We start from the raw sequence: 19736 nt of genomic DNA on the forward strand, positions 1-19736 counted from the left end.
CCTGAGGCATGAAAAAGAATGAAATCATATAACAACGTGGATGAAACTGGAGGTCATTATGCCAAGTGAGATAAGCCAGGCACAGAAAGACAAATACTGAATGTTCTCAGTCACACATGGGAACTAAAAAAGTTGATTTCTTGGACGTAGAGAATAGAATAATAGATACCAGAGACCAGGAGGGGTGGGTGGGGGGCAAGGGGAACGAAGAGAGATTGGTTATGAGTACAAACATACCGTTAGAGAGAAGAAATAACTTCTGGTGTTATAGCAGATTCGGGTGACTATACTGTAATAGCAACAATACCGTGTACATTTCAAAGTTACCAGAAGAGAGGACTTGAAATGATACCAACATGTAAAAATGATAAACATTCAAGGCCATGGACACCCCAAATACCCTGTCTTGGTCAGTACACATTCTATGCGTGAGACAAACACTCACATGTATCCCACAAAGAAGTAAATTATTATATACCAATAACAGAGAAGAAACTAATCATAATTGACCCATAAAGTCAAGGGTGAGCTGAGTATATGGATCCTCATTACAATAACCAACTTCAAGCCTCTGTCCCCTTTGCTAATGTTTTCATAACCGAGTACCTCACTTCAGTCTCACAGCAGACTCGTTTTCCACACAAGGAAACTGAGACACAGAGAAAAGCGGCTTGAGGCTGTGACTTGGTTTGTGAAAGGAGGCTAATTTTACCCGTTTTTTCCATCGGCCATTCCTTATTCCTGCAAAAGACTTGTGTTTGAGTCTGAAGACAGTTCACACATTACACGGGACACCTGCAGTCACCTGCCTCCTTCCAAAGTTGGCTATGAGCAGGTCTCCAAGGCTCACCCTGAACCCCTGCCCTAGAGTGGCCCGGTGAGAGGAAAAAGACTCTACGAACTTAACCTGAAGTGCTTGCCGCTGGTGGAACTAAAGCTTCCTCTACAGAGCCTCCCCATCCTTAGGGGGAAAAAAAATCAACCAGGAAAAGGCAAATTGTGCAGACGCCACTACAAAGAAATTCCCGCTTAACATTGCTTCCCCTGCACCCAGCAACTTTCAGACCAGCAGAAGAGGAGGTGCCCTGCCCGCGACTAAACCAGACTGGCTTCATTTACTACCCTCTCAGCGTGTGGCCTGATGTCCATTTACTACCCTCTCAGCGTGTGGCCTGGTGACCATTTACTACCCTCTCAGCGTGTGGCCTGGTGGCCATTTACTACCCTCTCAGCGTGTGGCCTGATGGCCATTTACTACACTCTCAGCGTGTGGCCTGGTGGCCATTTACTACCCTCTCAGTGTGTGGCCTGATGGCCAACTCTGGGCTCTGAACCCATCACCAAACTAAGAACCGTACCCAGCACAGGACACTGACACATGGTGCAGGCTGGCCGTGCTGCCAGGCAGAGATAGGATGGGTCCTATCTACACAGGGAGAACGAGAAGGCTGGGCTGGCCTTGCTAACGCGCCGTTATCGCTTGAAAAATATTCATGAGAGCCTATCTCCCAGGGCCATGCTACCGCTCTTTTCCTTCCTTGGTAGATGTCTTTCCCTCCATGAATTAACCACATAAATCCAAAGAACCGAGCAGGTGTGACCCTGAGACCACCGGCCTCCGTGGGTCTTTGAGAAAACAAGCCAAAGTCCCCTTCCAAATGACAGTGACAGCCCCCTAGCCGGGAGGCCCACCCTGCAGCCTGTGATGATACACCTACAAAACGCAGTTTAGCAGACTCAAAGGAAAGCTTCTAGGATCTCAATAGATTTGGACTATAATCCAAAAACCATCCCTCCCCAGCGCTGTTGCTGACAGGACATAATTCAGAGACCCAGGTAGTTGGAACTCAATTTGACAGCAAATCTCTGAATGTAAAAAATATGTACTGGCTTGAGCTAGTAGGGCAGAGTCCACCTGCTCCCTTCAGCTACAAGGCCGATGTGCTGCTCTGCTAAGGCAGGGAGGCCTCGGGGAGGCAGGGGGGTGCAAAGCTGCCCTTGCCCGCGTGCTGTCCACCGGAGCGGCCTGGGTGGCCCCCTCCTGACATCGCCCCCGTCCACCCGAGCAGCCGCCCAGTACTCACTTTGCGGAAGCCCACCGACCAGGGCATGCCGGTCCCTCAGCAGGGGCCCGCCAAGGGGCCGTCGGGGCTTGAGGAGGAGCAGCCGGGGCTGGAGGACTCCCCGCAGCCTCTGCTGGTCCTGTGACGTGCGGGCCGGGCCCCTGAGGGCCTTATCAGCCCCGGAGGCGCGCGCTATCGGGCCGGGCGCTCCCGGCACGGGCGGGTGGAGGGGTGGCGCCCGCCTGGGGACCGCAGATTACAAGAACACCTCCCCTCCCCAACCCCAGGCGGCCCCGCTCCACAGGCCTCTGCCGGCGCGGACCTCTGGGTGCCCCGGGATCGGCAGCAGCCTGGGAGAGCTGAGTTCAGAGCCCAGAGTTGGCCATCAGGCCACACGCTGAGAGGGTAGCAAATGAAGGGAGAGCTGAGTTCAGAGCCCAGAGTTGGCCATCAGGCCACACGCTGAGAGGGTAGTAAATGACGCGAGTCTGGTTTAGTCGCGGGCAGGGCACCTCCTCTTCTGCTGGTCTGAAAGTCGCTGGGTGCAGGGGAAGCAATGTTAAGCGGGAATTTCTTTGTAGTGGCATCTACACAATTTGCCTTTCCTGGTTGATTCCCCCCGGCTCCCCACAAAGATGGGGAGGCTCTGTAGAGGAAGCTCGGGCCCTGGGTGTCCGGGGGTTGGGAGCAGCCAGGGAAAGCTGGGCCAGAGCCACGCCCCGTCGGCGCTGCGGGTGTGGGGCGCAGGAGTCCTTCCGGCCATACCTCCCCACCACCCCCAGGGGAGGCTGGAGCTCTCCAAGGCTGGGGAGCCTCCGGAGCGCGCTGCCCAGCAACCGTGGGCCCTATGTTCTCTGCGTGCTTTCACTAGGGCCCCATGCTGCTTAGTGGACGATTTGCAGGGAATCTGGGCACAATCTTAATAACATCAGGGTCAAAAATAACAACGTTCCTGGGAACCAGAGGTGAGTCACCACAAACAGCGGCTAGGAGGCCGTGGTTGGGGTGGCGGGGCGCCCAGGCGGTCCCGCAGCTGCCAGAAGGTCGGGGCTGACCGCCAGCCAGGCTGGACCATCCCAGGCCAAGCTCCTGTAGGCCTGGCCTAGGAAGCCTTCTTTTGCAAGGTCCACATCCAACAATGGGATGAGGTGTACGTATGCCCAGAGTGGCCTTATCAGTGAGAATACCACGCCCTGGAATGGCAGTTGGTGGCTGGCAGAGGGAACAGGTGACCCCGAGGAGCTGAGCTGCCGGGCCAGGGGCATGGCAGCCTCCCTGGAGCCTGGGGGTGGTGCCATTAAGGTGGGGGTGTCTCCCTCCATGGTTTCCTCTAGGGGTGGGTGTCACCGCTGGGGGCCGCTGGTGCAGTCTTCCCTGAGAAGGGTTCTCCAGCTCTCCTCACGTGGTGTTTGGCTTCCTGCTGGGCCCACACTGGTCCAGGTCCCCTGACAAGGCTGCCATCTGGCTTTAGAGCTTTCCTGCAGCACCAAACCAGCCTTGCCATGAGGGCACAGCTGCTGCGGAAAGATGCCACGGAGATCGGCTTCATGAACCCTCTGTGTTTCCCACAGCAGCTGGAGCGCACCCTACAGGGGCTGGGCCATCTCCCTGGGTACTAGTGCCTGACAGAGCTGACACAGTGCTAGGCCACATCTGGGCTAGAAGGAACCGCCATGTCTACCACAGCACAGTCCTTAAGCAGGAGCCTTTTGAAGCACTTGAACTCAAAACAATGGCTATTTTTGTTGTTTGTTTGTTTATTTGTTTTGAGGGAGCCAGAAAGCTAAAAAATGTAAAAGAAGCAGGTCACATTAGACATGATTTCAGACAGCCTCCCCGAAGGACAGAGGATCTCACTTGGCAACACATACTGGGCCAGGCTCATTCATGAAGGGGCAGTATGGCCTGCGCCCCACTCGGGTGCAAGAATGAGGCTGAAATAATAGCGGACTCGGAACACAGCAAGTGCTCAGTAACAGCTTCTGGAACAAACCTATGGTTGTCACCAGCAGGAGTGATGAAAGCTAGAAGCCGTTTCACCATCCAGGGAAGAGGAGGAACAACATTTTTCTCTTTGGAGTTCCCACACTCAGAAGAGAGAACACCAGCATATGAACACAGAGTGTCACATGACGTAGGAAATGTCCTTTAGGAAGAGAGTATAATTGCAAAGCTTAGGATCCTGCTAGTTCCTTCTGCAGTGCTTCTGGTGGCAACATGGTGCCTCCCCAGTCCCTCAGGACTGAGACGGGCCAGCACAGCTTCTCTGGGAGCCAGATCATTTCAGAATTAACCCCAGAACCAGGTCCCCTCAGGCAACATAAGGCTCCTCTCCCTTGGATACAGGAAGCGGAGGAAAAGACCAGGTGTGCTCGGGGGGCAGGCCAACACCCAGGTGAGAAGGAGCTGGGCTGGTTACTCACGCAGCTTGGTTTCAGTGAGCCGGACTCATGATGTGCTTGAGACCCCCAAATTCACCCCTGGAAGCAGCTCCCCCCATGACAAGGAACTAAGGACAGGCATGTCATGGACTGTGAATTGGAGTGACATTTGTCCCTCCCTTCATCAACAGACTGCCCGAAGAACTTCCCAAGTTATCTGCCACAGAATACCTTGCTTCCCCCCAGTCTCTGAAAGGGGGCCACAAAAGCTGTCCCCACACTGGAAGTGCAGTGCCAGGCCTTTAAAGTTTTGCTCCCAATTTATGAGAACGCCTCGAAAATTCAGTGCTCCCCTCCACTCCCCCAAACCTCTTCACAAGCCCCCACCCTTTGTTTAACATATATATAGTGCTTTCCTGGTACCAGGTACTGCTTTAAGCACCTGACAAAATATTAAGTATTACATATAACCCTTATAATTTCGCTGTAATCCACTCTTGTCAGATCCAGTCGTTGTGAAGAAACGGAGACACGGGGAGGTTAAGAGAGCTACTCAAGAAGACACTGTGCCAGGTTTCTACCCAAACCATTTGGATCTAGGGTCTGGAGGCCATGTGCACCATTTTGCATTAGATTAACACTTTAATTCAGTTCACAGTTAGCCAATACACATTCCCCATCTATATTTATACCCATCTGGAAGGCATCAAAAAGATAATAAACCAATAGTGTCATGCACCCATGACCCAGCTAACAAAGAGGCTCTGGGTTCTAATGCCCCAGTCTTTCATGGGATTCCATCGACCTCATGCCGTGCTCCCCTCCCCAACAGAGATGGAAACATTATCCTGAATTTTGTGTTTATCATCCCTTGTTTCTCTCTATAGTTTTGCCACTTATGGTTGTATGATTGTTGTTTGTTTTTTGTTTTTTGAGACGGAGTCTCTCTCTGTCGCCAGGCTGGAGTGCAGTGGCGCGATCTCAGCTCTGCCTGCCAGGTTCAAGCCATCCTCCTGCCTCAGCCTCCCGAGTAGCTGGGACTACAGGCATGTGCCACCACGCTCAGCTAATTTTTGTATTTTTAGTAGAGACGGGGTTTAACCTTATGGTTGTATCTTCAAACAATGTCTTGTTTAGTTTTGCCATGTTTTCTGACTGTGAATAAATAGAATTATGTTGTGTGAATTCTTCTGTTTGCATTTTTGCTACAATATGATGTTCCTGAAATTCAGCCAGGATTCATCTATTCCTTTTCACTGCTGTGTAATATTCCATTGAAGGCAAATAGTACACAATATTTACTTATTTTCCAGATGGGATCTCATTCTGTCACCAAGGCTTGGAGTGCAGTGACCCCATCATGATTCACTGCAGCCTTGAACTCCTGGGCTCAAGCAATCTTCCTGCCTCAGCCTTCTGAGTTGCTAAGACCACAAATATTTATCCATTTTACTGCTAATGGAATTTAAGCTGTTTTCAGCTCTTTCCTATTGAAACATTATTGCTATGAACATTCTTATAAAAGCTTCCCAGTGCATGTGTGCAAGATCTTTCTAGTGTATATGCTAGCAGGAGAATTACTAAATTGTACCGTACGTGTATCTTCCCTCTTATTAGATAACACCGACCTGTTTTTGAAATTGGCTTTTCCAATTTACACTCTGAATAGCAGGGTGATGTGGTTGCCCTGCAAGTTCAGCAACATTTGGTATTGTCAGACTTTAACATTTTTGTCAATCTGGTTGGTATAAAATGGTATGGCGTGGTGCTTTTTATTTGTATTTCCATGATTACTAATGAGATTGAGCATCTTTTCACATGTTTATAGGACATTTACTTTTCCTCTTCTATGAAATTACTATTCAAGCCCTTTGCCCATTTTTCTGTGATGTTGTTTGCTTTTTCTTATCGAGGTGGAGGAGTTCTCTGCAGTCTGAATACGAATCATTTTTCAGTTATGTGCATTGAAAATATCTTCTTCCAGTGTGTAGCTCTTTCCACTTTTTAAAATGGTATCTTTTGATGAACCAATGTCAATTTTAATGTGTCAAATATGTCGATCATTTTCTTTATGATTTGTGTTTCTTTTGTCTTATTTAAGAAGTCCACTTCTACCCTGAGCTTATACAGTTTTTTTCTGTATTATATTTCTTTTATAGGGTTTTTGTTTTGTTTTGTTTTGTTTTTGAGATGGAGTCTTGCTCTGTTGCCCCGGCTAGAGTGCAATAGCACCATCTCAGCCCACTGCAACCTCCGCCTCCCGGGTTCCAGCAATTCTCCTGCCTCAGCCTCCTGAGTAGCTGGGACTACAGGCACTCGCCATCACGCCTGGCTAATGTTTGTGTTTTTAGTAGAGACAGGGTTTTACCACAGGGGTCAGGCTGATCTCAAACTCCTGATTTCAAGTGATCTGCCTGCCTCAGCCTCCCAAAGTGCTGGGATTACAGGTGTGAGCCACCACGTCCGGCCTATAGTTTTCTCATATTTAGGTCTTTAAATCCACTTGACTTATTTTGTGTATAATGTGAGTTGAGTTCTGATTTTTACCATGTGGATAATGAAATATCTGTGCACCATTGATTGAATAGCCCATCCTCTCCCCGCTGAACTGCAGTGTCATGTTCATCGTTTATTAAGTCTCCACATGCATGAGTCTGTTGGAGAGTCTATGATCCATTGGCCTGTAAGTCTATCTCAGTACTGATGTCATACTGTCTTCATTGCCACTGCAACTAATAATACGTTTTATAATAAGTTTTAATATTGTCTGTAATAAGTCTTTGTATTGTTGAGGAAGTCTCTTTGCTTATTCCTCTAGAAAAGCATCATAACGGCCGGGCGCAGTGGCCCATGCCTGTCATCCCAGCACTCTGGGAGGCCGATTACTTGAGCCAAGGAGTTCGAGATCAGCCTGGGCAACATGGCAAAACCCCATCTCTACTAAAAATAGAAAAAGGTAGCCAGGCATGGTGGCTCACATCTGTAGTCCCAGCTACTGGGGAGGCTGAGGTGGGAGGATCGATCACCTGGGAAGTCATTGAGGCCACCGTGAGCGATGATCATGCCACGGCACTCCAGCCTGGGTAATGAAAATGAGACCCTATCTAAAAGAAGAAAGAGAGAGAGAGAGAGAGAGAGAGACGATAGAAGAAAGAAAGAAGGGAAGAGGAGGGGAGGGAAGGGAAGGGAAGGGAAGGGAATGGAAGGGAAGGGAAGAGGAAGGGAGAGAGAGAGAAAAAAAAGCATCAAAGCTTCTCTTGGTCCTTTGCCCCCTTGTTTGATATTTTTATTGGATTGTGACAGTCTACAAATATATAAATTTTTGTATCTTGAGCCTGTAGCCAGAAATCTTGTTGAGCTCTTTTATGAGGTCTCATAGTTTGCCCCTGGCTGGTCCGAGTGCAGTGATGTTTACAATTAATTGATCACATTCAGTTACAGATTTATTTGTCCCTTCTCCATTCCCACTGCTTCACTTGACTAGCCTTCAAAAACATTGACGATGATTCTCTTTGATTTTTCTCTGTAGACAATTATTATTCACAAATCAGGACATTTTGTTCTCTTCTTTTACAGTTTTTGTACCCCTTCTTTGCTTTTCTTGCTCTATTATGTTGGGTAAGATACCCAATATATTTTTGAACGGAAACAGTGATAGGACGTTTATCTAGTTGCTGACTTAAATGGAGCTGCTTTTAAAGTTTTACTATTAAGTATAATGTTTATGTAGGACTTTTGTGAATATCTTTTTATTAGTTAAGGAAGTTAGCTTCTAGTCTCAGTTTATTAAAATTTTAATCATGAATGAATGTTGAAATCCAAATTTTTCTTTTCCTTTTTTGTGAAGGTGATACACTGCATTAATAGATTTTTCTAATGCTAAACTATCCTTCCATTTTTTAGTTAAACCCTTCTTGGTCATAATGAATTATTTGTCATATAGCACCACTGAATTAGAGTTGTGGAATTTTCTACAGGATTTTTACACCTGTATATTCATAAGTTATATTGGCTATTTTATTTTGCTACTGCTGCATAACAAAGTAGCCCCCAATTGTGCTGATTTAAAATACATAAATTTAGTATTTCAGAGTTTCTGTGGATCGGGAATTCAGGGGCAACTCATCTGGGTGGTACTGGCACAGCATCTCTCAAGAAGTTGCCATTAAGATGTCAGCTGGGGATGCAGTCATCTGAAGGCCCAACTGGGGCTGGGATTCACTTCCAAGATCCTCCTATGGCTGCTGACAGAAGCTCTCAGCTCCTCACCACATGGACCTTCCATAGGACTGCCAACCATCCTCTTACACTGCAGCTAGCTTTTCCCAGAGTGACCCAAGAGAGAAGGCAGAAACCACGAGGCTATCATGGCCTAGTCTAGACATCACATATCATGTGATGTCTTCTTCTGCCACATTCTATTTGCTAGAAGCAAATCACTAAACCAGCCCACCCTCAATGGCAGCGGAATTGTCCAAGGGAAGTATATTGAAGAATATGTACATATTTAAAACCCCCACATTGGCCTATCATTTTATTTTCCTAAATTGTCTCCAGTTTTAGTATCATACCATACTAAACTCACAAGGTGAGTTGGCTGGTTTCTCTCCCTGGCTATGAGAGGGATTAATTAATTGCCTGCAAAATAATCTGGTCTTTTTCAATGAGAGGGTAACTATGGGAGGGAGATTACTGATTTACTTTGTTTAATGTTAAATGTTTGCTCAGGCTACGAGTTTAAGAGATCAATATTTTTAGAACATATTCCAGATTCTGAAAACTTGATTCTCATTCGCTTAAACCTTACACATCTCCATCTGCTCGGCACTGGCTTAGAGTGCTGCGAAATTCCCACATTCAGGCAAAACATGATGAAAACAGAGAAGTGACCTCAGTCTTTTTTAAAAGTCTACATGAAGGGTGGGGGAACTAAAAGCTTTAAGAGGTTAAACAACAGATGCTTAATTAATTTTTTAAAAATTCAAGGACAAACTCCCACTCATTCTGGTAAACTTCGAATAGTGTTGAATGGAACTCAAACTTTTTGATCTCGGGTCCCTTTTACATTAAAAAAATATTAAGGACCCCATAGAGCTGTTTCTTTCTTTCTGTGTGTGTGTGTGTGTGTGTGTGTGTGTGTGTGTGTGTGTGTGTGTCTTTCTCGCTGTCATAGAGCTCTTTCTCTCTCTCTCTCATAAAGTTCTTTCTTTCTCTCTCTCTGTCTCTCTCTCTCTCAGATTCTTGCTCTGTCACCCAGATAGGGGCACGTTATTACGATCATGGCTTGCTACAGTCTAGAACTCATGAGCTCAAGCAATCTTCCCACCTCAGCCTCTATGTATCTGGGACTACAGGCTTGTGCCACTGCACCTGGCTAATTTTTTTAATTTATTTTTTGTAGAGACAGGATCTCACTATGTTGCCCAGGCTGGCCTTGAACTCCTGGGCTCAAGCGATCCTCCTGATTCAGCCTCCCCAAGTGCTGAGATTACAAGCATGAGCCACTCCACCCAGCCCCATAGAGCTCCTTCTTAAATGTGAGTTATATCTAGCAAGATTTACTATATCAGAAATTAAAACTGAGAGTTTCTAAAACTATGTATATATTAGTTCATTTGAACACAGCATAATAAACCAATTTCACATTAACATAGACAACATATTTTTTCTGAAAAATAACTATATTTTCCAAAAAAAAATCAGTGCAAAGAGGGTCACTGCTTTCCATTTTTGCAAATCTGTTTAATGTCTGGCTTAAGAAAAAACAGATACATTCCCATATTGCTATCTACATCAATGTGGTGGAATAGGTTGTGTCGGTTGAGGTATATGAAGATCTGGCTTCACTTGGATATGTAGTTGGAAAAAGGAGGAGTACTTTAATAGCCTTTTCCGTTAACTGTGAAATTCTTTTGTATACCACATAAAAACTCAGCAAGTGGTAATTTCTTAAAGGCTGGTTACAGAGTGGAATCACAAAGAATATTAATGAGCTTTTCACATCCTTTACATTTCCAAGACAGAGAAAGTGAAAAATTCCAATAACATTGCTGTATTGTGAAGAATTTTGACCCTAGAACCCCTTGAAAGGGTCTTTGGGGAGCTCCCTGGGTCCCCAGGCTACACTTTGAAACTGCAAGTTTAAGCACTCAAATATACCTTGGCGTTAAGCTATTTTTTTAAAATCACAGAACCAGACTATGATAGACTGGACAAGAACTCAGAGAGTGATGGCGCCCATGTCCTCATTTTGAGAATAAAATGGCAGCCTAGGGAGATAACACGATTTGTCCAGGATCTTTCCAGAGCAAAGTTCATGCATCCCCTGTTCTTTGCACTATTGTGTATAAAAAGGAGCAAGATAAAGGGAAAAAAGGAGGAAAAAGATAATATAAAAGCAGCACAGGCCAGGTGCAGTGGTTCGTGTCGGTAATCCTGGCACTTTCAGAGGCCAAGGAGGGAAGATCACTTGAGGTCAGGAGTTCAAGACCAGCCTGGGCAACATGGCGAAACCCTGTCTCTACTGAAAATACAAAAATTAGCTGGGCGTGATGGCACCTGTAAGCCCAGGTATTCGGGAGACAGGAGAATCACTTGAGCCTGGGAGTTAGAGGCTACAGTGAGCTATGATGGTGCCACTGCGCTCCAGCCTTGGCGACAGAGCTAGACTCTGTCTCAAAAGAAAAAAGCAACACAATGTTGTAAGAGAGCAGATTGTGACAGACTCCACTCTCAATGGTTTTCCATGATGATCATCCAGTTTATAGATGTCTCAGGCCCTTCTTGTCCTCAGAAATCCCTGGTTATGCCTGCATTGGATCATGCTCCTGCTGCTAACAGTTTTACCATCCACAGATGTGAGAAAAAGAGGGGATGGAAGAATTAGATACTTCACTATGCTAATAATTAACATTTATTAAGCACTTACTATGTTCTCATTCATTCATTTGTTCATCATTCATTTATTCACTCATCTGTCTTTCTCGTAATATTTACCAAGCGCCTATTATGTGCCAGTGATAGTACTAGGTATGCAATGGGTGAAGAAAACAGACCCAGTCTAGAGTTCTGCATCATTATTCACTCATGACTCCAGCAGTCTGATGGGGCAGGCACTGTGATAACCCCCCTGTTCCTGATTAGATGACCAAGGCAAGAGAGAGGCTTACCAAGGTCACAGAACCAGTGAGAAATGGAGACTTCAATCCAAGTCTCATGCTTAACCATGACACTGTATTGCCTCCCAGATAAGACTCTAATGTGGCTTCAAGTCAGTTGTAGTTTATTTATGTTCATTTACACTCCCTTCAAGTCCAGCATTGGAAACAGAGAGTCCGTACTGCCCTGTCTGTCATGGCCCTTTCACCTTCTTTCTGTGAATGGCTGGCCCAACATCGCACCTTGTATCTGTGAGCAGGACTATCCCTAGGAGTTGACAGGAAATGGCATTGAAGAGGGGTTGGTGTCCTGGATGGATTGCAAGGTGCTGGTGGTGGCAGTGGTCATGATGAAGAGGACACTGATGAGGCCGGGCGGTTTCGCATAAAATCTCTGATCCCCTCTGAGATAATATTTGAAATCTTAGGGCACTGACTTCCTCTGTCTTGTTTTTAAATCTGAGAGTAAAATATTAGTGTTCAAAGGACGCTAATTGAAGAAAGCCAGATCATGTCTCCAAAACTTCCCTCTCTCCCAGCATCTACAAGGGAGAGCCAAAGAAGGGAGTGAGAAGGAGGACTGGGTTTCTCTCTACAAAGAGTAGGAGGAGGGGAGAAAGAGGAGAGGAATGGGGACAAAAGAAGGGAGGAGGAGGAGGGAGGGAAAGAGGAGGAGGGGAGGAGGAGGCGGGAGAAGAGATGATGGTGAAAGAGGAAGAGAAGGACTCCTTCTGGAGACCGTGCCTGGCCAGCCCCAAGGTCGGCAGCCCTCTGCTCTAAGCCCAGACCCAGATAGGGTCTTCTCTGCAGAGCATGCCAGGGCCGGGGACACTCCACCTCCTCTATGAGTGCTGCGCCCTGTGGCTACCTGCTGCACCAACTCAGACTGCTCTGGCCCACCGCTGCAGACCCACCATGCAATTTCTGATCACATGTAAGCTCCCATGGGGTTGTTTCAATTCCACAGCAACTTGTCCTGACAGCTCCTTGTCTAGAGAAAAGCACTGGAGTAAGACGGTCTCAGTCCTGGGCAAGTCTTTGTTACTTAGGCCATGGAACCTGGGACATGCCACTTACCTGTTGTAAGGAAGGCACAGTGCCTCAAGCCTGTAATCTCAGCACTTTGGGAGGTCGAAGCAGGTGGATCACTTGAGGTCAGGAGTTCGAGACCAGTCTGACCAACATAGTGAAACTCCGTCTCTGTTAAAAATACAAAACTTAGCCAGGCCTGCTGGCTGGCGCCTGTAATCCCAGCTACTTGGAAGGCTGAGGCAGGAGAATCAAGTGAACCTGGGAGGCGGAGGTTGCAGTGAGTCAATATCATGCCCACTGCACTCCAGCCTGGGTGACAGAGCGAGACTCTGTCTCAAAAATAATAATAATAAATAATAAAAATAAAAATAAGAATGTTTGCTGTTTCATTTTAATCCACCCCCTACTGCTGCACATAGATGCTTTCTAATTTTTTTTTGCTAATTTAAACAATGTTACAATTAAGATTTTGTGCTCTTGAATGTGACTATTTCCTTAAGATCTTTCCCAGATAATTTTCTAGACTGGCTGAAGTCAAAGCTTATGAACATTTCTGAGGCCTTATTGGCATTATAGATTTTCCAACCAGAAAATGAGTGTTTCTCTGCACCGTGCTGGCAAAGGGTATTTGATATTATTATTCTTTAACTTTTTGCTATAGGATTATCATCCCCACTAGTCACCCAGTTGCATGACTGCCCTGCAAGTCTTGTTCTTGCCTGTGGATGGCCAGATCCAGGTGACCACACAAGTGTGGTTCGTCCAGGGCTCATACTTCCCCAGGTGACTCTCCTTTACTGGGGAGTCATTCTTAATCTCCACTTTGATCTCATGCCTTACGGGTCTTTTTTGTACATGTTACTGAGCTAAGGGCATGACTACCTTACACATGCTGGCTTAGCCAAGATTTATTTAGCTAATTATCCCAATCCTTTGAGGATCCATAAAACAAACACTACATCTACACCAAATATGCAGCTCTGTGAACACTTCCAAGCCAGCAGGAGGTCTCCATCTTATAATCATTATAGAAATAACGTAGAGCAATTAGCAAACGCGTCAACATGCACTATGGTGTGTGATACTCAAAACCATCCTGGAGTTTCAATTATCATGAAAAATTGTTATTATTTCTGTTTTACAAAGGGAGGAATTGGGACTGGGCATGGTGGCTCACGCCTGTCATCCCAGCTACTTTGAGAGCCAAGATAGGAGGAACACTTGAGGCCAGAAGTTCAAGACCAGCCTGGACAACACAGCAAGACCCCACCTCTACAAAATTTTTTTTTAATCAGCCAGGCATGGGGCTGCATGCCTGTAGCCCCAGCTACTTGGGAGGCTGAGGCAGGAGGATCGTTTGAGCCCGGGAGGTCATACTGTAGTGAGCTATGATCATGCTACTATAGTTCAACCCAGGTGACATAGTGAGACCTTGTCTCTAAAAAAAAAAAAAAAAATAGGGAAGAATTGAAACTTAGAACATTAAACTGCACTGCCCATGATCCTACAGCTAATTACTGACTGAGGCTGGAATCCATTCTTCTGACTAAACCCTAGGTGCTCTGCCTCTCCTACTTTGTGAAAATAATCAGTCCTGTTGTTTCGGGTTAACTGATGGCTTGTGCTCTCCCACTGTCATGTTACTGTGAGCCACGGGGATCCACAGATGTGGGGAGGGCATGTTATATGCAGGTAGTGGGGAGGGGGGACAGAGAGAGAGAATGAAAAGAATTTCGCTTCAGGTTCCCCTAAATTCCGTTTTTACCCCTGATTTGCTGATTATAAAGTTTAAAACGTAAAATATCCTGTTGAAGGGTCATTCTCCAACCTGAAGGGCATTTAAACGCCCAAACTCTTTCCTTTCTGCTTTCAGACCTGGGCGATGTCGGCCTGATTATTCATAGCTTGGCATTTCCTAAATCCAGGTGGCTCTGAGGGAGGAAAGTCTGTCAGACTGACAAATGCTGAATGTGCACAAATTAGCTGAAGAATCAGCGAATCTGCGGTTTCATGTCAGGAGGTGTAAACGTTGAAGGTTATTTTCTATTTCCCCCCAAAAAAGGGAAAGCTCGGGCAATGGCCACTCCAGCTTGTTTCCTGCACCCCTCAGGCCGTGAATCTGACCTCCCCAGAACGAACGTGTTTCCACGGTGAAGCCATCTGTGGCCCCTCTGCTGAGGCTGCCCTGAAGCCGTGTGAAAGCTCTTTAGTGGCTGGCAAACCCACTGTCTGTAAGCAGTGGCTGCAGGTCCGTCGGGCCACACAGAGGCAGAGCATCTCTGAGTCATCCAAGGTGGAACTCCTCTTCTGGCATCCCTGAGGAGGAGCTGTGCAGCCTCTCGTTGGCCTTCCAGAGCAATGTGCCCCCGAAGCGTAACAGCTGGATGGGTTCATCTTGCCCACTGCCCAGAAAGCCAAATGTGCTGAGAACAGGCACTGCCCCAAAGGAAGGCCTCATGACCACAGGGCCGGGAGAGCCAAGAGAACGGGAGAAACTTCTCACACCTGTCTCCCCAGAAATTCGGAGGCCAGGGTATTTTAAGGGTACTTTGGCAGGCAGGGGCTGGGAAACTGAAGCAATGGATGGCATCACAGAGGTGCCTAAAATCGTCTTCACGCAGGTGCATCGGCTCTCGAGTGCGGGTCTCAAGACCAGGTTGGGGTTCTTGGTCTGAGGAAATGCTAAATCTGAAAAAATATCTCAAAGGCCCCTTCTTTAGGTTTCACAGTAGTGATGTTATCTCTAGAGATAGTCAGAGAAGTTATAAATCTACCCTGGTTGCGTGACCCTGGGGCAGTACACAATTTATAGAAAAACAAGCTAAGCATGGCAGCTCATTGTTTAACTCTGCCTATCCTTTAGCAAAGCTCAAGCCTCTACCGTAATTCAAACCTTGTTTCCTGAATGCAGCTTCACTCTCCGAGGAAAGGAGCAGGGGTTTCAGTTTTCCTTGCCTCAAAGTTTAACTATAAACTAAATTCCTCTCATAGTTATCTTGGCCTCCATGCCAGAATAAGCAAAAAACAAAACAAGAAATAAGTTAGCCTATGAGATTAGAAGCAAGATGGAGTCAGTCACGTTAGCTTTCTCTCATTACTTAGAATTCTGCAAAGGCAGTTTCAGAAGACTCGAAGTCCCTCCTCACACAGGAGCTGCCATTGCCCCGCAGCTCCCACCTTCTGCTTCCACTTCTGCGCATCAGCTCCATTCGGAATAAACCCACAGCCTTCCCCTCAGCCTTCATCCACACATAGGATGCACTGCCCTCCCTGGCTCAGACTGCCCTCTCCAGGCCACAGGCCAGACCCTTCCACCAGTCTTTGTGCTGCAGAGGCCAGAGCACAGAACCTCCCAAACCTCAGTGTGTCCAGCTGCACAGTGGGACTGCCAATAGTGTCTGCCTCACAGGGCTGCTGTGAGGACTCCGTGAGGTTGTGCCAGCGCAATGCTCAATACAGTGCTCACATGTGGTATGCGCTCAGTACATGTAGCTATTGTTATCATTATTATGGTTAATTTCTCTGACTGTACTTTCAGTTTGTCCATATTTCTCAAGATCTTTCAGAGGTGGTGACAACATACCTGTATATGTCCTAACACAAGACAAAGAGCAATTATAGCCTCCACTCATCTGAATACATTTAATGATCCGGCTCCCTGAGAATTAAATGAAACTGCTTGCTATGTCTGCAGGCAACTGTAAACTGGAATGTTAATCAGTACATGGCCAGGGATGGGGCCCAGCAGCACATCACTGAAGCTCTCCCTTGAGGCTGATATTAATTCATCAAGTAACCCACTTAATGTATAGTTGTTCCATGAGTTCCAAATCACTTCGTTATCATCATCCAACTCAAATATCTTCACTTTCCTTCATTTTGTCTGCAGGGGAGCAAAAATGGCTTCTCTCCACTGTTCTAGGTTCTTTGGCTGTGCTATAAATTAAGTTGACATAATACAGATGAACAGGGAGAAAAAAAATAGTTATATACTACTTATGCATGGAAATCCCACAATATATGAGACTCAAGGGTCAGATGTTTGAAACTGATAGAGTATCCTAAGCCGTAGAAAGGAAGAAGGTCCTGGGGCCTCCAGGAGGAGGCAGTGGCCAGCCATGGAAGGTCAATGGAGGAAATGCATGGTCAGCAAAGGTTGTCCTGCTGTGCAGATAAAAAGTAAAAGTTGTCTAGAGCAGTCCTCTTCCTGATAAAGATACTTTCATTACTGTAGGTTTCCTTTATAGATGTAGATTTCCTTGACAAAAGGACAACTTCTTAGAGCTACTCTTGTGTCTGTAGTTTCTTAGAATAACCAGCATGAAATACACCAGAGAATAGAGGTCCCCAAGCTTTTTGGCACCAGGGACCAGTTTTGTGGAGGACAATATTTCCACAGACCGGAGGTTGGGAGATGGTTTCGGGATGAAACTGTTCTACCTCAGATCATCAGACATTAGTTAAATTATAAAGAGTGTGCAACCTAGATCCCTCTCATGCACAGTTCACAATGGGGTTCACACTCCTATGAGAATCTGATGCGCTGACCTGACAGGAGGCGGAGCTCAGGCAGCAATGCTTCCTGGCTCATTGCTCACCTCCTGCTGTGCAGCCTGGTTCCTAACAGGCCCCGGACAGGCTGAGACTCTCCCAAGAAGTTTTTTAGTCTAGAAACCGAGTTGGTAGATTGTCCAATAATCCACCAAAGAGTCATTTCTATGGCAACAAAAGAAAAATGTAAGTTAATAACTGGAGGAGAGAATAAACCAAATTTCTGAGTCTGGAGGGCAGCCAGTTGAGAAAATTTCTAGATTGTGGGTTATAACGAAGCACCTTTTGCAGTTTAAATGTCTCTGGTGGTTTAAGTGGCCCACAGGGCAATAGGCACAAAGGTTATCCATACATAAGATGTTGTGGTAATTTCTCCAAAGTTCACATCAGGTTATCTGGCTTCAGCTTGCAGGGCTTCCGGAAATGGACAACTTTTGTTTTTAGTGATTCCAAGTCAGAAAGGTGGGAGAAATTCTGAAATGTTAGCTTGTAGAGTCATAGCCAGATATTAAGGAAATTCAGGTTCCAGTCCAGTTTAGAGGTAGATAAACATCTCAAGGAACATGAAGGCCAGAATATAACAGGTACCCTATAGTTTCTACTGAAACATGGATTTTCTTACAGTCACCTCCAATTTTACCAAAAATAATTACAGCAAGACTAATATATCTGCAAAATAACTTTAGTCTTCTTAAACTTGGCCTGAGCATTTACAAAAGTGCAGCAAGAATAGTGATTGATCATATAAGCTCTTTGAAGTCTGTTTTTCTGAAACTTTTAATAAGGAATCTCAGATTGGACTTTTAAAAGCCTATTAAGGCTAGGAAGCTAAGCAAAGGACTTGCCATCAAACTTTGTCTGTAATACCTGTAGATTGGGGTGAATTCCTCTCTTTTCAAGATCCCTAAAATATCCTGAGGTTCCTGGGCCTGCCAAGAAGTGACATTCCTTACCCACCTTTAATGTTACCATATGAACCATGGATTCAAGGTACCACATGGGTTGTTTTGTTTTTCAAGGGCTTCATTGGCTCCATAAAGTCAACCTTAGGTCCTTAAAGTTGTCTGGCATACTATAAAATGTGACATTCCAGTCAAAGCATTGGTAACATTATCAGTGTTTCCAATTGGGTCCCGTTACAAGAACAGATTCTTATTAAACTTATGCAAAGAACTATATTGCCACATAGAGGCTGTGCACAGTGGCTCATGCCTGTAATCCTAGCACTTTGGGAGGCCGAGGCAGGTGGATCACAAGGTCAGGAATTCAAGACCAGCCTGACCAACATGGTGAAACCCTGTCTCTACTAAAAATACAAAAACTAGCCGGGCGTGGTGGCAGACGCCTGTAGTCCCAGCTACTCAGGAGGCTGAGGCAGGAGAATGGCGTGAACCCAGGAGGCGGAGCTTGCAGTGAACCGAGATCGCACCACTACACTCCAGCCTGGGGGACAGAGCGAGACTCCCCCTAAAAAAAAAAAAAAAAAAGTATTCCTCCTGGGCTCATTCAGTTGCATGTAATTAGTTCTTACTCTGCTTCATGTTATTAGCAGTTTCATGAATCTACCAGTTTCCTTATTAGAATTCTGGAGATTACTATGCAGTCTCATGGTATAATCTTAAAGTTATCAGAAACCTGTATTCCAAAATATTTGTCAGTGTTTTCTGTAAATCTCCTTAAAGAAGCTTTTAGAGAATTAAAGTAAAACAATAAATGGATGACAAAGACTTAAAATAGCCATGGTTAAAGATCAGATGAGAGTTCATTATAATAATGATGCACCTGACAAGCTATTTGTTTATTTTTATTGTTTTATTTTTTATTTTTAAATTTTTATTTATTTTATTGTTTTATTATTCATTGTATTTCCATGGCAAACAACATTTTAAAATAACAACTAGAATCATGACTGATTTATCAGAACTTAGCAGATTTCTAGGAATTGCATGTAATAACATATATCCACATAACTCAAAGAAGGTTAAACATCATTTCCTACTTGATAATGCTTTCCATGCAAATGTAACATAAAATAAGCCTAATTAGCTTACCAGGTATGTTTTATAAGACGAGAGAACAATTTGGTTTTGAAAACTTCCAGGGGCCCATCTGAAAAATCCCAAAGTTATTTCCAGGTCAAAAAGATTAACTTTGAATTTGATTTTGGAAAGTGCCAATATCGAAAGGTTTAAACACTTAATTAAATAGGATCACAGATCATTATGAAGTAAAATCAAAGTGACATGAGATCTTAAAGGCAAATATTTAAAAGCTTACATAATCATAAAAAGCCTCAACTCTTTTAATATTGAGAAGACTCAGTTTTCTTAAGTAATCAAAGACCTAATAATGAAAACAGGAAGCACAGGAAATTATTTTGATAAAACACAGAATCCTCTTTTTTTTTTTTAAGGCAGATCACTCAAAAGATGGAAAAAAAAATTTCCCTATCTCTTATTAAGACTACAAAGCACCCTTGTTGTTAGAAGAGAAGACAAAATTCTAGTTTTGCATCAGTGTACTTTTGATATTAAGGCTCATTTTAAAAACCA

The 19736-nt window shown here is 45.2% G+C and overlaps 1 protein-coding gene across 13 annotated transcripts in view; it reads right to left on the minus strand.

Moving 5' to 3' along the window:
• Positions 1–19736, minus strand: part of ANK1 (ankyrin 1) — a 244111-nt gene that overhangs the window by 144569 nt on the left and 79806 nt on the right. For 4 of the 13 annotated variants that reach the window (XM_073018052.1, XM_073018051.1, XM_073018050.1 and 1 more), the window contains exon 1: positions 2085–2196. The exons of 8 other annotated variants lie outside the window; for them this stretch is intronic. In XM_073018052.1, coding sequence (XP_072874153.1) covers positions 2085–2111 — 27 coding nt within the window. In that variant the 5' untranslated portion in view covers positions 2112–2196. Of the gene's footprint in view, positions 1–2084; positions 2197–19736 lie in introns of those variants that run through there. One more of the 13 variants, XM_073018048.1, reaches the window with a different exon arrangement.

Source organism: Chlorocebus sabaeus, chromosome 8 (genome assembly GCF_047675955.1).
Source record: "Chlorocebus sabaeus isolate Y175 chromosome 8, mChlSab1.0.hap1, whole genome shotgun sequence".
NCBI classification, from domain to species: domain Eukaryota; kingdom Metazoa; phylum Chordata; class Mammalia; order Primates; family Cercopithecidae; genus Chlorocebus; species Chlorocebus sabaeus.